Source organism: Chaetomium tenue (assembly GCF_020726465.1).
Source record: "Chaetomium tenue strain MPI-SDFR-AT-0079 chromosome Unknown F5144scaffold_1, whole genome shotgun sequence".
NCBI lineage: Eukaryota > Fungi > Ascomycota > Sordariomycetes > Sordariales > Chaetomiaceae > Chaetomium > Chaetomium tenue.
Genome location: NW_027117329.1, coordinates 4638021 through 4653132, shown reverse-complemented (window position 1 = coordinate 4653132; position 15112 = coordinate 4638021). Strand labels below are relative to the sequence as shown.

Here is a 15112-nt window from a genome sequence, read left to right as displayed (position 1 = left end):
CTGCCAGCGCATCTAATTTCTAGTAGGCTTGTCTTCCACGCCTACCTACGCGATGCCCAAGTCTCCATGACGCAGCTCAACAACCCTATCATGTCCTACGCCGAATTGAACCTCCCACTGCCTTGTTCCCAAGACCTCTGGCTCGCCCGCAACGCCGAGGAGTTCAAGGCCCGTTACCTCAAGCCCGGGGGCAACGCACGCCCCCCTTCCCTCGGCGACCTCTTCCGCGACACCAACGCCCTCTCGGCCCATCACACCCACGTCGATATACAATTCGCCACGTTAATCTACCTCCACGCCTTCTGGTCCTTAATCTGGGAATACCGCCAGCTCTCCTCCATCCACCCACCCACCACCTCAAACACCACAGCCCTCCTCCTAACCTCCCGCCGCACCAACCTCATAACCCAACTAACCACCTTCCACAACCACCACCTCACCCACTCCCAACCACACCACCACCCCCTCCTCCTCCACCACCACCACCTCTTCCACCTGCACGCCCCCCTCCCCGACCTCCAGCTCTTCTCCGGCAAAGAGGGCGAGGACCAGGCCCGCCGCGTCTACCCGGCGCTGCAGCGCTGGGCCGCGTCGCCCGACGCCCGCCGGGCCGTCTGGCACGCCGCCCAGGTGCTGCGGTGCGCGCGCGCGTTTCCCAGGGGGAGGTTGAGGGACTTTTGGGGGGTGGTGGTGTTTCAGGCGATGTTGGGGGTTTGGGGGTGGGGGGTGTTGAGGGGGGTTGGGGGGGCTGAGGGGGGTGTCGGGCGGTGGCAGCAGCGGCGGGAGGGGGGTGGGCGTGGGCGGGGTGATGGGGTTGGGGCTGGGTTGTTGGTGTATCTGGATGGGGAGGGTGGTGAGGGGGAGGATGTGAGGGCGTGGATTGCCGATGGGCTCGGGAAGCCGGCTATTCGAGGGTTGGGGCGGGGTGGTGGGAAGGGGGAGGAGGTTGCCTGTCTGCTGGAGGATCCGAGGGCGTGTATGGAGGTTGCGCAGGAGGTGCTAAGGGGGAACTTTGTTGGTGTGTGGGAGGGCTTGCCGCCGCTGAGTGAGAATATCATTGTGGTGCTGAAGCAGTTGGAGAAGGCGGCGTCGGCGGTGGTGATGGGGTGATGGGTTGGGTGGGGGTGGGGGTCACTTATAGAGCAGTTTGGTGGTGGATGTACTTGACAGTGTATACGATTTGTTTGATGTATTTTATGAGTTTCCCTCGGTTCCATCGTAGTAGGTCTAGTGGACCCCTTTCCTCCTTACCCTCCCTCTGAAATACATTACATTAACTAGCCAGTTTGTATTATCCCTCCTCAGCGCCCCGCTTCCTGGGTATACAATCTTCAGACGGCACTATCTCGTCTCCCAGGTGCGAGAATCCAGCTCAAAAAGAGCAGCTCAACAAACAAACTAATCACACCAACCCAACCCCCAAAAACCAAGCGTGAATATCACCTCACCGCCCCCTCACAATCCACAATCCCCCAACCGCCTCCTCAAAAACCACTCCATCGGCACCCCCACCCGCCCATTCTCCTCTCCCCCCGCCGCCTCCATCTTCCCCAGCGCCTGCCCCAGCATCAGCTGCACCGCCGCCGCCTCCCGCGCATAATCACACTGGCGCTCGGCGGCGGCGCACGCGCAGGGGCAGGAGCATGTGCGTTTGCAGGGGGGTTCTTTTTCTCTTCCTTCTGATACTTGTCCTTGTCCTCCTTCCCCGGCAGTGGTGGTGGTGGTGGTGGTGGTGGGAGCGGGTTTGCTGCTGCTAGTATTGTTGATCTTTATAGGTTTGGAGTGGGCTGGCACGTGCAGCGCCCGCTGGAGGATTTTCATGTCGAGGGCGGTGCGGTACAGCTCGCAGGCGCGGTTGTGGGGGTAGTGCAGGGTGATGACGTACCGCGGGGTGCGGGGGTCGGGTTTGGTTCTGGTGTTGTTGCTGCTGTTGTGGTTGTCGGCGGGGGGTTCAGTGATGATCCGGACGTGTGTGGACTGTGGCAGTTTGAGGGTGCCGTTGTAAGTGTGGTGGTTCTTGTGCGTGTGGATTTGGGGTTTGGGGACTGGTGCCGCGGTTTTCGGCCGAGGGAGTTGTGGGATGAGCATGTTGGGTGATCTCGTGTGGTTGATACTTGATGGGCTAGGGTTGTGGCGGCGGTGCCGGACTGGTTTTGCCGGTTGATGAGTGTTGACGATTGAAAATGGGCAGACAGTGAAGGATGAGATGGCAGCAACCAAGAGATCAACGCGTTGGTTATAGTTCAGCTCAAGACTGGCAGCCAGATTACTTTGAATCTCGTTCCATTCAGGCATGCAAAGAGGGAGGAATGAAGATCGAGCTGTCATTCCGGTGTCATGTGGCCGCTAAAGAGTGGCAATAACAGTCTCACGATTCGTCATGACAGAGCCGCTTGGCTGCCGATGCCTCCCCCACCAAGGACTGCAAAAAAAGGCAACAGAGACGTCGAGTCAACGCATTGGGACGGTACGACGGACTTCGCGAGGCTGTCTGAGACCATCATCTCCTACCATGACGGACTGAGATTAAGATTACGGTTCGTGACTGGCTGCCTTAATTAACACGGTGCGTCGCCCAACCTGAAACAAGAGTTTTTGGGAGCGATTGGCAAAATATCGCTGTCAGCCTGACATTGTTTGCACCGTGATGCATTTACTGTTCCGACAGCCTGGTTGAGGCGACGTGCGAACCAGATTGGGGCAACAGGAGTGGTGTGTATGCACATGAGAGCCTGGAGGGGCAGGAGTGGATAACTGTGAGCTCCGCCCGATTTGGACGATCGATCCGATGGCCATTTTGGGGACGGTACGGGATCGGGAAAACAAGAGCCGCATTGCTGCATCAATTCTGACACTTTCAAGCCTAACTCCGCCTTGCGGGACGACCATCTCATCGAGGTTTTGACTTGACGATGCTGATGTGGTGGTTGTTTGTTTGCCGGATTGGGGGTCCAGGCCTTCCAGATTGCTTGGAAGCTGGGACCAAAAGTAACCTAACTAAGAAAGGCTAGTTCGGCCTTGGGAACCGAGACTTTTACCTGGCCGTGGCTCACCCTGAAACAGAACGGTTTGCGGGGCTTTGATCCGCAATGCAAGTGAGCCCCACCAAAGCAGGGCAGGTTCAAGCAGACGCGCCTGACTTGCATTGACGGCGCGGACCTGCATTGATTGTGGACTTTTTTTTTGCCCGAGGTTGACAGGTTGCAACTTTGCGTGAGCATGCATTTAAATGTCCTTTGCTGCCATCTTTAAGCTCCAAGATCGGATCACGCCGAGAATAGTGTACACGAGGTACTTTCATCCATTGAACCCAACCCTGCGAGCGGGGTCAAAGTGACGTCTGCTTCTTGGCTACTCAATGGAAAGCCGAAAGCGATGCGGGCAGGAAAGGAAGCGATCGGTCATGGTCCATCAGTTCGAGCGCCATCCGCAGAGAAAAAAAAGACTGACAGGCCCAAAGTCTCCTTGGCCATTGGATACTAGCCGCCCTTGTTTAAGAACTGCTACATAAAAGCCCGAGAGCCCGAGAGACTCACAGCGGGCATTTCAAGATGGTGTGAACACACTTTGTTGCTGCCTGTGTACACAGTAAACAAGGCACCCTGGAGACGGCGTTGTTAAGGAGGCGCTAGTGAAAAGGGCTGCAGTAAACACCGGCAACTGCAACCTGAAAGCAACTGCGCCTGCAGCAAGCACTCAGGGCCTGCCAAGCCAGGGGAGTGATGGATTGTGTTTACCCCTTCCCCATGCATTCCCCGTCGTCCTGTCATCCCCGGCCCTCCCATTCCGTCGCAACTCTGCAAACGGGACCCGCTCTCTTTTCCCTCGGCTTGTCCTTTTGACTTCTTCGCACCTGACATTTGTTTTCTTCTCTGCTTCTTCAAACAACCTACATTTCAGGCCTGGAAGCCGAATTGCTGTTTTAGTAAAACCCTCTCCGAGAACACATCCGGCACCATGGCGCTGCAGGCTGCGTACAAGCGGTTTTTAGCTTCGCCGAACACATCGGCCCTCGCCGACGACGCGTCGCTGCACTACGTCACGACCACGTCGAGCTTTACCAGCGCAACCGAAATCATCAAGCACCTGTCCTCTGTGCGCAACAAGATCAAGAAGAAGAAGGAGGACACCCTCTTCTCTGTGGAAAGCCAGCAGGCCCTCGCGCTCGAAGCCGAGACCACTTTGGAGTTCGTTACCAGCGGGGGGCCCTACCTCCCTGGCTTGGACGACAACTTCCTGGCTGACCGCACCGTTCATATCGTCGTTGTGAGTAGCAAGCTTTTCGGGGTTGTGATCAGTCCCACTCACGCACCTTTTCTGTAGACCCACATCGTAACGTTCAATGACGACGGCAAAATCGCACAAATTCGACAGAACTGGGACCAAGGCGCGCTTTTGAAGCAGATCGAAGTCATTGGGAGGTCCGGTGCGAATTGGCCCATCCGCGACGGCAAGGACCAAATCAGCCTCATCGCGAAATGCGCCAAGGGCCACGGCGCTGCTGCACCTGCCGCCGAGGCACTCCCCACGCGCTCTCGCGGCAGCTCGACCAACGCTATGCGCGACCCCCATGCGTCCCTAGACTTGTTCGCGCCGCGAGAGGACCTGGAGAACAACCCTGCCGGGATTATCTCGCCCTACGCAGGCCGGAGACCTCGCCAGCGGTCCTTCACCGAGATCCTGGGCGACGAACCCGTCGAGGAGCCCGGCTCTCCCAGCAACGGCCGCGAGCGCTCGCAATCCCCTAGTAAGGTGATTGCACCCAAGGTTGGCGCTGGGAAGAACTTCCAGCCGATGCGCCTCTTCGATACCGACGAGAACGACACTGCCGGCGATTCCCACGAGCGGACCCCGTCGGCTGGCCGTGTCCTGCGTCCGGACCCCAAGAAGTACCAGCACTTCGACTTTGACGACGGCTCCGAGTCGCAGGATGTGCCCACACCAAAGGCCGCCCCCGACAACAGGAAGAGCAAGCACGGCAGCAACTGGTCGTTTGACGACTTTGTGACGCCGCAGAAGCCCGTTGCCTCGCGTGGCATGAACCGTGCTCGTGACGTCCGCCACTGGGGCGCCGATAACGAGGTGCTTGAGAATACCCCCGCTCCGCATCCCCAGGTCATCAAGCCGCGCCGCGACGCAGACGCTCACTTTGAGTTGATCGACGACGGCCCGGCGCGCGATGCGCCAAGCGATGCCAAACGGCTGCCCCGCGGCGCCATGCACAGTGAGGGGGAGCACCTATACGACAATCGGCTGCACCACGAGGACGGCACCATCCCTTCGCCTGGCCCTGCTCCTCTCGGCAACATCACCAACCTCAAGGACCGGAACAAGGATTTTGAGCCCCACTTCAATATGACAGACGAGTCCCCGCATCACAAGGGTGCCAGCGAGCCCCCCAAGGTGCCTGAGGATCGCCAGAAGGCGGTTCGCATGATGGAGAGCAACTGGTCCAACTATGACGTGTCGCCCGTGTCGCGCAAGGAGAACGACAAGCCCGCCGCCACTCAGCAAGTCCCCAAGGAGCGGGGTATTGTGATTGCTGGCAATGGCATGGGCAGCAGGAAGGACACTTCCAACACCCAGCAAGCGCCCAAGGAGCGGGGTATTGTGATTGCCGGCAACGGCATGGGCGGACGGAAGGGCACCGGGGGCGGTTGGCTCCACGGTGAAGACGACGACGAGGAGCCTGCACCGACCAACAAGAAGGGCGGTCGCGGACCTCCGACCAGGTCGGCAGATAACTTTTGGGACTTTTAAGCGGGGCGTACCTTTCACGTTGGGGTAGGCTCGGCGCCCTTCCGACGAGGGCATTCAGGGCATTCGGATAGATTGGCCGTTGACGATTGACGTTTTTTATGTGCGACTCACGACGAGAGAACCACAGTTCATACCCAACAACAACTGCTGGGTTTCTTTCTGAGATTTTGTTTCCCTGGTCGGGAGAATTGTTAGGCTGGCGGACAAATTCTTGTTGGACTATCAGGCTGTATTTGTTACCAAGACCTGTTTGCGTTTGGGGCGCTGTCGAGGATCGCATCTGGGATTCCCGGGATCTTTTTTCTGTTGTTTTCTTATTTGTTCTGATAGCATGCCCAATACACCGGCAGCCTGTATCCGCGGTCTTGTTGTGTGTGATGCTGTATGTTCACTTGTCCATTTCGACCGCAAGGGAACATCAGAGCTCAGGATTCTCCGTGCATTACGCCGTGTCGAACTAGGTGTCTTTTGACCTGTGCTCTGGAACCCAATTTCACACCAAGGTCATATCGTGAATCCTCCATAAACACGAGGAGTGAATTCTAAACTATTAAATCAATCTTTCACCACCGCAGCCCCTGGGTATAAAAACCATAACCAAACCAACGCCAGACGCGTGAGTGCGTAGTTTCCAACCATAGCACCACCCACCGTCACCTCGCATAGACAACAGACACAGATATCCACCCGAACCACCAACCACCCTGCTCCCCGCCTACATCCAAAAAAGAATGACAAAAAAGAGGGGAAGGTATATATACCGTCAACACAAAAACTTATAAACCCTCTTCCACCTCGGCATCCCCCTCTTCTCATCCACCTCGCGCGATATCAAAATCGGCAGATTAAAATCCCGCCTCCCCGTATCCACATCCATCTCATGCACCCTCACCACCCGCGTGCGGAACCACAGTTTATACCCAACATAAAACGCCACCACGATCGGCGCACACAGATACTGCAGGAAGAAATTCTGCGCGACGTCCCTCGCCGCCGAGATGGGCACGACCGCCGCGCCGCCACTGCCCTCGCCCACGCCCCCCGCCCCCGTCACCAGCGGGCCGCCCGCCTCCCCATCACCCATCCCGCCCCCGCCCCCACCCAGCGTCTGCGCCTTCCCCGAGGCGGACGGATCCGGATGCGGGAGCGGCCAGGCGGCGGTCCAGAACTGCGCCAGCAGGACGAGCACGTTCAGCGCGAGCCCCACCCACGAGCCCAGCACGCCGACCTGGGAGCGAAAGGCCAGCTGGCGGGTGTGGCGGCCCTTGGCGTGCCAGGCGCGGCGGAAGCGGATGTGGGCGAGGCAGATGGAGCCCCAGGTGAATACCGAGGAGAGGCCGGAGACGGCGAGCAGCCAGTTGAGGACGTCGGACTGGGCGTCGAGGTCGGCGAGGTAGCCGAGCAGGCCGAGGGCGGAGGCGACGAGGATGGCGACGAGGGGGCGGCCGCGCCGGTCGACGTAGCCGAGGATGGAGGGGGCTTGGCGCTGGTCGGCGAGGGCGGCGAGCGTGCGCGAGGAGCCGAAGACGGCGCTGTTGCCGACGGAGATGACGGCGACGAGGATGACGCTGTTCATGACGCCGGGGAGGATGGCGATGCCGGCGGATTCGATGGCGATGACGAAGGGGGAGGCCGAGGCGTCGGCGGCGGATTTGGCGCCGAGGAGGCGTGGGTGGTTGTACGGGACGAGGAGGCCGATGAGGGTGAGGGAGACGATGTAGAAGAGCGTGATGCGCCAGAAGACTTGTTTGATGGCAGTGGGGAGAGAGCGGCGGGGGTTGGCCGTCTCGGCGGCTGCTAGTCCCACTAGCTCTGTCCCTGTGAAGGCGAAGGCCGCTGTTACGAAAACGGCGCACAGTCCCTTGAAGCCGTTGTTGAAGGCCCCTGGGTTGTCCCAGTACCGCCCGCCAATGTACCCGTCGTCGGGGAAGCCTCCGATATTGATCACGATGCCTAGGAGGCTAGCAGAGATGGGGGTCAGGGGGTGGGACATAGAAGGGCTGGGGTGGGGAGGGCTTACGTGAAGCCGATGACGGCGGTGATCTTGATGATGGCGAATACAAACTCGGCTTCGCCATAGCCTTTGACGCCAAAGAGGTTGATGATGATGATGGCGAAGAGGAAGACGGTGATGAATATGGAGCGGTCGAGGTTGCTATTCCAGTAACTCACGGTGATAGAAGCGGCAATAATTTCAAGGGGCAGTACGACCAGCCATTGCAGGGCATAACTGGGCGGGCATATTAGTACTGGTTGACAAGAACGCATGCCGTAGGAGTACTCACTTCCAGCCCATCGCAAACCCCCACGCCGGGTCGAGGAACCTGGTCGAGTAGGCCGAGAAGGAACCAGCTACGGGAAAGGTAACGGCCAGTTCGCCCAGGGCTTGAACGGTGCAATACAACATGCAGCCCACGAACAGGTACGCGATCAAGACAGAAGCTGGGCCGCCCGTATGGAGTGCTTTTCCGGACGCCACGAACAGACCGGTGCCTTTGACGACTTATGTTAGCTGGAACTTACATACCGCCTACGGAGTGGGGGCGGTTGGGGGTACAGCGTCTACGAGATATGGAGAAAGACATACCGATAGAACCCCCAATCGCAATCATCTGCAGATGCCTCCCCTTCAGCTCGCGCGACAACAGGGTATTCGCGGTGCCGACGTTGGCGGCGTGCATGTCAAAGTAGTGGCCGCGAGAGCGTCCCCGCCGCTCCAGCGACGGGCGGGTGTCCTCGGAGTGGCGGGTAGCCATGGAGGCCCGGCGGCGGTCCTCGGCGGTATGCATGACGGAGGCGGGGGTGACATGGCGGCCGGGGTCACGGCGGAAGGTGTCCAGCCAGCGGCGGATGGGGTGGCCTTCTTGTTCGTGGTTGGTGCTACTGTTGCGCGAGTACGAGGATGCGTTCTGCATGCTCAGCACGCTGCCCTGGGCGAAGGAGTCCTCCTTGGGCCGCAAGTCAGCCATCTCGAGATCGCGAGAGGATGGCATTGTGAGCGGGGATACTGTCGCCGGTTGCTTGTTTGTCTGTGCTCCTGGAATTCCCGACTTGAACTCGGACGATTCCCGCGGTCCAGCGGACTTAGGAGTGGATATACCGCAGCAGCAATTAGGAAACGAAACCGTGATGCGACTATATGTAGCTGCCGTAGTATTTTACTGTGTACTCTGTATGATGGCGCCCTCCGTTCAGTCCAACTTCGGCCGGCCGATCACTGGGGGATCGTCTTGCTTGGTCCTTGACAGAGTCGTGCTTGCAGCAGTTTGCCCCCACATTGCCGTCTCATCTCATGATTCTCACCATCGGAGGTCAACTGGGATCGTGCCTGGAGATGAGATGGGTCGTGAAATGTGTTTCGACAATTAATCGACAATCAAACATGGGGTCGAGTCAAGAGAAAAAGTTGATTGTCGATCGTCGTGAATGACAACCACTTATCAGCAAGACGCCTAGCCTTCTCCGACCCCGACTCCATCGGCAAGTGGGAGCACCATCAGCGGTGGAATCATCTCCACTGCTGTCAGATTGGCGCGATTGGCACGATTGGCTGCTGATAGACCGCTCGGGACCGGCGAGTTCAGTGAAGGAGTGGGAAGAAAAGCAGGCATGGCAGGTCAGCAAAAGGCTTGGCTGGGATTAGGGCCCACTTCATTGTTGGAATGCAGGGTTATCGAGTGTGGGGCTGCCATGCTTCGTGTGGGTCACAACGGTGCCTGGCGAGTGGCGCTTTTCTCCAACCTGCTGGTTTAAGGTTGTTTGTGGACTTTCTTTCCTCGCTCCCTGCTGCACACACTCCGGCCAAAAAAGCCGAACTCGAAAGGGGGCAAGGGATTAAGAAAAAAAGAGAAAGAAGCAAAGAGAATCAAGAAAAGAGAAAAAGGTAAAGAAGCAAATAAATCAAATAAAAAAAACCGAGTTAACAGAGATTTACTCTATGAACACAAACATCTCTCGAGATAATCCGATCCAAGCAGGACCTGCCATTTTGGACATTGCCGCTGACTGGGAAGTTAATGTTGAACCAGGTCTGAGGATTCCCAACTTCCCGATCTGGGTTCAAGCCGCAGGGGCCTGTTACAAGACCTAGTTCAAGATGAGCGTTTCTGACGTGCTGTTTATTGTCCATCAATGGCTGGAATTGCTCTTGTCATAAAAATCCATTTCTCAACCATGTGTTGTTCAGGGTCCCAAGTCCGTCAATACGCTACCAACCCAGATACAAGCTTCGTGAATTTTCCTATTATTGCCATGTAGACTTTTTGTACAGTACAGTTACGCCAAAATATGTACTCATTTCAAACATTGATTCATCAGACTCCTTCCTCTCTTACTCCACGATCCTCCCCTCCTTATCTCTCGACTTCCTCGTCCATCCCGTCGAGAACAACGGCCCCATATCAAAACGCGGGAACGGGTGCGCCTCGGTGTTGAGCACAATCTTGTCCAGCGGCAGCAGGTCGTCGGGCGAGAACAGCAAGTACATGTACTTGAGCGTCTCGGCCAGCCAGAAGCTCTCCATGTTGTCGCGCGTGACGGGCGGGATCTTGTTGGCGTTGGACAGGCTGGTGAAGCCGCCGTTGTCGGCGACGGCCGTGTAGTTGGCGAAGCTCTTGAACATCTCCCATCCCCACTCGCGGTACCGCACGTCGCCCGTGATGCGCCACATGTACAGCAGGCTCTCGACCGTCTCGGGCCGTTGCAGGTTATGGTTGTCGGCGGGCCGCACGTCAAAGTCCTTGCGCCAGGTCGCCTCCGGGTCCGGGTCGAACTCCTCAGGTGCCTTGTGCGGGGCTGATTCTGGGAGGTGTGGGTTGCCGATGTTGAAGTAGGTGATCTCGGCCGCGAGGCCCGTCGCCATGAACTTGTACATGCCCCAGCATGTGTGCATCAGCTCGCGCGCGAGTTGCATGTCTTCCTCGTCTTGCTTGCTCCAGGTAGGGAGTTTCCTAGCTTCCTTCTCGGTAAGGCCGCCTGTCGCTGCCAGCGCGATGGTCCCCGGCATAAAGCAGACGAGGTGGTCCATCTTGGGTGAGAGTGCGCCGCCCAGACCGCTGGGCCGTTCGCCGATGATAGTGAACTGGGATGGCTCTGTGTATGTGACGAGGTGTTTCCTAACGCCCTGCATCGCCTCCCGCCACATCTCCTGGTACACGGGCTCCTTCTTGTTGGTTTGCAGGTATTGCTTGATCAGGTACTCATAGTACGAGTCGCCGCGGCTGCCGAGACGGATGTTCTCGCCTTGGAACTTGCCCGTCGTAGCGTAGATAAAGATGGGCACCAGGCCATCCTTGGCGCCGTTGTCGTCCACCAACTTCATGACAGTCTCGGCCTTGTCCCAGTAATCCTTCTCGCCGGTCAGCTTGGCGAGATACTTCAATTCCAACTGCAGTGTCGTTGTCTCGGCGGTCGATGATGCGCCCATATCGGCGTGCGAGACTATCCCCTTGTACTTGGCCAGGTTGACACTAGCATACGGCACCCCGGAAGGCGAGTCGAATGCTGCCATGAGCCGGTCCGCCAAGTCCTTCGCCTTCTCCAGGTACAGGTCCTCTCCCGGTTTCCCAGGGTCATCGTCCGGGATGGGTGCGAGGTTGGGGTACTCGGTCGACAAGTAATGCGCTGACAGCAACCCTCCTAGCATGCGGATAGTCGTCTCGAAAGTATTCACATCCTGGTCTTGATCCCATGTTAGCGCCGTCGATAGCCACTCGCGGGCGTGCGTCAGCCGTTTGGTCGAGTTCATGATCATCAGCGTGTCGAGCGAGTCGATAATGATCCACCCCAACCCTTTCGGCGCCATCTGTCTCCCCGTCTTGGACTCGGGATGAAACTCATCCTGGCCTATAATCCATGTTAGTCAGTCAGCCCAATCATCACACCCCCACCACCCATCCCCCAGAAAACAAAACCACCAGAAAACAACAACTCACCCCACGCATACCGCTCATAAGCATCCCAACTCAACTCCATCGCCTCCACCACCCTCTCCCTCCTCCCCTCCCAGTCCACCCTACTCCCCGCCTCCTCCTGCGCCAACCACCCCCACCCACCCAACCTCCCCACCGCCCTCTCCCCCCGCCCCGCAAACACCCCCGTCCACCACACCAACCCCACCAACACCACCAACATCAACCCACACGCCCTCTTCCGCCGATACAATGGCCGTCCCCCCCACGCACCCCCGCGCGGACCACCACCGCCGCCGGGGGGGTACATGTACGGCTTGTCCTTGTACATGGGCAGGCCGGCGCGGTTGTTACCGCCACCGCCGAGGAAATCTTGTACACCGCCTACGATGGAGGCGGCAGAGCGTTGTCGAGATTGGGAGGCTCCCCAGACGTGGTCTTCGAGTTGGCGTTGGGGGTTGGAGAAGGAGGGGACATTTTTCGGGATCGCGAACGACATGTCCTGGTCTTCTTCGTTTTTGGGGAGGGCCCCGGCCGCTGGGAGGGTGGTGGTGTTGGGCTGGGGCTGGGGTTTGGGCTTGGGTCGGTGCTGGGTGGGTTTGTGGGGTTTGTTGGGTTTGGGGCTGCTGGCTTTTTCGAGGTCGAGGTTGATGTTGCTGTCGAGGGCGAGGAGGGGGTTGCTGGATGCGGTGTCGGTGAGGGCTTGCTGGGCGGACTGGACGGCTTCGCTGGCCTTGTCGCGGAGGTCGGCGGCGGCGGATTGGGTTGCTGCCGCGGCGGTGCGGATGATGTGGTGCAGGGGTGCAAAGTTGTTGGTGTTGTTCTGGGCCTGGTAGCTCTTGTTGCTCTTCCAGGTGGCGATTGGGGGCCGATTCAAGCTGCCGTTTCGGAGGTTGAAGGGGTCTCGAACGTTCATTTGTAGAATAACTATGCTGCTGCGGCCGCCTGGCAACACATGGCGGTGATTATCACCGTTGGCGATCAGTTGGTTTATCTCCCCTAGGGAAGGCCGCTAGATCGGGAGATGTGTTCTGAAAAGGTCGTGTGTTGCGTGAAAAGAGAGTTTGATCGTGTATCGTGTTACACTGGCACAGTGCAGATCTGTCCCAAGAAAACCCACCGGATGATCCGGCCCGTACCGGTTAAGGCGCACGGACATCTTGTGCACACCCCAGATGGGATATTTTATGTACAGGCGTACCGACGGATGTACCTTATCTACGCACATACAACATTCATGCATGGTACACTAGGTACATCTACCCTTGAAGTTTACTTCCTAGGTATGCGTCATGAACTTGAGCAGACGGATAAAAAGCTCCACAACCTGTGGTGTCAGGAATCGGATGATAAGCGGATTTGAGCAAAGCTAACTAACCATGTGACGCAAGCTTTCTCTCGGGCATCGAGGGGCCCTAATTATAAGGAAAGTGGGATTCAAGCCAGGTCCTCTCTTGCCATCTTCCACAAATCAACCCAAACAATCATCCAATCATCCGATCATCCACATAATCCCCTTCACTTTCAGAGAGAAAACCACCGTCTTCTTTTTTCGCTCAAGTTAAACTCCACAAACAACAGCATGCGAGGCGATCACAGCTATTCTTCCTACCCCTACCTGGTTGAACAGGAATTCGTTGAGGTCTGCCACCATTTCGACAGAAAATATCGCCAGGCAGATCTTGGGGAGACCAGGCGGCGATGGCGCGTAGATGTCATCTCGGCAGTTGAGCCTGCCATCGTTTTCTCTTTTGGCCCGGAGCGGTACACATGGCTCCAGATTACTCGACCCTTGGAAAACCCGGATGACGGGGACTTGTCGTCGTACCTCGACGGGTTTTCCTTTAACGAGCAGCGAACAAATCGAGAAATGGACCTGGAGATGAACGTGGAAGGGGACAGCGAGATGCTGTCGACCGAGGAGGCTGACCAGGTGCGTAAACAATAATGGTGACGTAATAATGGATGGTCTGGAAGCTCATGTTGCGAATGCACAAATAAGGCCGTCATCGTCAAGCAACCTCCGCCCAAAGGATTCGAGGTTGGACAACACGGCCACGTCCGGTATGAGGTCCACATCCACCCAACATACCGGACGCCGTGCCTGTGGTTCAGCTTATACGGCCTGCCCGCAGACGAGGATCCCCTCAGCATCGACACGGTATTTCGACGATTGGTGCCAGACCACTTCAAGGCAGGCATGCGGGCCAGCACGGGCACCTTGGATGGCATCTCGCTCAGCGTAGGTCCCTCTTTTATCATTTGGACTTGAGTTCCTCGGCGATGCTAGATACTGGTGGTTAACCGAGATCCTATTTGATGGCCTAGACTAACACAAACCGTTGCAGCATCACCCAGTTACCGGAGCCCCAACCTTCTTCATCCACCCGTGTCGCCATGGCGAGGCCATGTATGACTTCGATTGCCCAAAGGAGGTATACATCTCCGTATGGCTGGGCCTAGTCGGGCAGTGCGTTGGGCTGTGGGTCCCGCCAGAGATGGCAATCAGGTAACACCCAGAACAGCACGCCATCCCGTGGCATGACCCCACGGTGTGCCCTCCGACGATAGGTGCCGTACTTGCCACGGGTTATTTGTTGTTTGGGGCACGCTCGCATGGGGGGTATCATTCGTCGTCGCTCTCCTCTTCCATCGCCACGTCTTGGTCGCTCCCTTCCTGCTCCTCCTCCTCCTCTCTCGGCCGTTTGACGCCGCGGCTCTCTGGGGTGCCGGCGTCGGTCATCACATGGTCGGCGCCTGGCGGTTTGGAGGGGAGGCCGGGCGCCGCGGCAGGCGCCCCGGGTACGGGCGCGTTGAAGATGCTCTGCTGCAGATCGGTAACCTCGACGCGGGCGGCAGTCGCGGCGGTGGTGATCTTGAACGTGCCGTCGAGTTTGGCAATGACGTTGGATTTTGACTTTGCGTACGAGATTTTCTGTTCGGGTTAGCACGATACTATAGCAGACTTCAGAGGAGAGCAGTGGCCCACCATTTCCTGCCCAAAGAACTCAAACCCGTCCAATGATCGCATTGCCTGGGTTGCTGTCTGGATATCCTTGTACACAATGTGCGCCTGGCCACGCATCTTCATCGTCTTGAGGGCGACTACATCTAGCACTGCGCCATAGGTCGAGAAGAGCATGTAGAGCGCCGTCCGCAGATCTTCCTTCTGGATTTTTGCTGATGGGAGGTTCGTGACGTAGAGAGTCTGGTTCGGCGGCACTGAGGCGACCTTTGCTGGGAGACCTGGCGGAGGGGCGCGTGTGGCCATTGTTGTCATGATTAAATCTTCGAATAGATCGATTTGTTTTTTGGTTTACCGTGTTGATTGAGGTTACAAGGCGAAACACTGGGGGTTCGTCGGCGGCGGCGGTCGTCAAAGTCGCGTGTCTGTTTAGCCCAGGATGTGTTCAAGCTAAAAATTGGAGACCAGAGGAGTGCCA

The 15112-nt window shown here is 57.7% G+C and overlaps 6 protein-coding genes across 6 annotated transcripts; 2 read left to right on the top strand and 4 right to left on the bottom strand.

Moving 5' to 3' along the window:
- Positions 1–1455: 1455 nt before the first annotated feature.
- On the bottom strand, positions 1456–2088 carry F5144DRAFT_598215 (uncharacterized protein; the record flags this gene model as incomplete). Its single annotated transcript, XM_066790927.1, has 1 exon — positions 1456–2088. The coding sequence occupies one exon, from the start codon at positions 2086–2088 to the stop codon at positions 1456–1458; it is 633 nt and encodes a 210-aa protein (XP_066649085.1).
- Positions 2089–3745: 1657 nt separating this feature from the next.
- Positions 3746–5952, top strand: F5144DRAFT_60491 (uncharacterized protein). The gene is made up of 2 exons (XM_066791385.1): positions 3746–4266; positions 4324–5952. Exons 1-2 carry the CDS (start codon positions 3958–3960, stop codon positions 5758–5760), a joined length of 1746 nt encoding a protein of 581 aa, XP_066649084.1. The 5' UTR covers positions 3746–3957; the 3' UTR covers positions 5761–5952.
- Positions 5953–6414: 462 nt separating this feature from the next.
- Positions 6415–8953, bottom strand: F5144DRAFT_60498 (amino acid permease-domain-containing protein). The gene is made up of 4 exons (XM_066791395.1): positions 8348–8953; positions 8046–8253; positions 7781–7990; positions 6415–7721 (listed from the first exon to the last, which is right to left on the bottom strand). The coding sequence occupies exons 1-4, from the start codon at positions 8751–8753 to the stop codon at positions 6524–6526; spliced, it is 2022 nt and encodes a 673-aa protein (XP_066649083.1). The 5' UTR covers positions 8754–8953; the 3' UTR covers positions 6415–6523.
- Positions 8954–9989: 1036 nt separating this feature from the next.
- Positions 9990–12749, bottom strand: F5144DRAFT_60458 (glycoside hydrolase). Its single transcript, XM_066791353.1, has 3 exons — positions 11891–12749; positions 11694–11746; positions 9990–11604 (listed from the first exon to the last, which is right to left on the bottom strand). Exons 1-3 carry the CDS (start codon positions 12583–12585, stop codon positions 10091–10093), a joined length of 2262 nt encoding a protein of 753 aa, XP_066649082.1. The 5' UTR covers positions 12586–12749; the 3' UTR covers positions 9990–10090.
- A 138-nt stretch (positions 12750–12887) lies between these two features.
- On the top strand, positions 12888–14299 carry F5144DRAFT_60421 (uncharacterized protein). Its single transcript, XM_066791330.1, has 3 exons — positions 12888–13602; positions 13672–13911; positions 14018–14299. The coding sequence occupies exons 1-3, from the start codon at positions 13252–13254 to the stop codon at positions 14180–14182; spliced, it is 756 nt and encodes a 251-aa protein (XP_066649081.1). The 5' UTR covers positions 12888–13251; the 3' UTR covers positions 14183–14299.
- F5144DRAFT_598210 (uncharacterized protein) lies at positions 14296–14940 on the bottom strand (the record flags this gene model as incomplete). Its single annotated transcript, XM_066790926.1, has 2 exons — positions 14296–14604; positions 14659–14940. 2 exons carry the CDS (start codon positions 14938–14940, stop codon positions 14296–14298), a joined length of 591 nt encoding a protein of 196 aa, XP_066649080.1.
- Between the last annotated feature and the right edge of the window lie 172 nt (positions 14941–15112).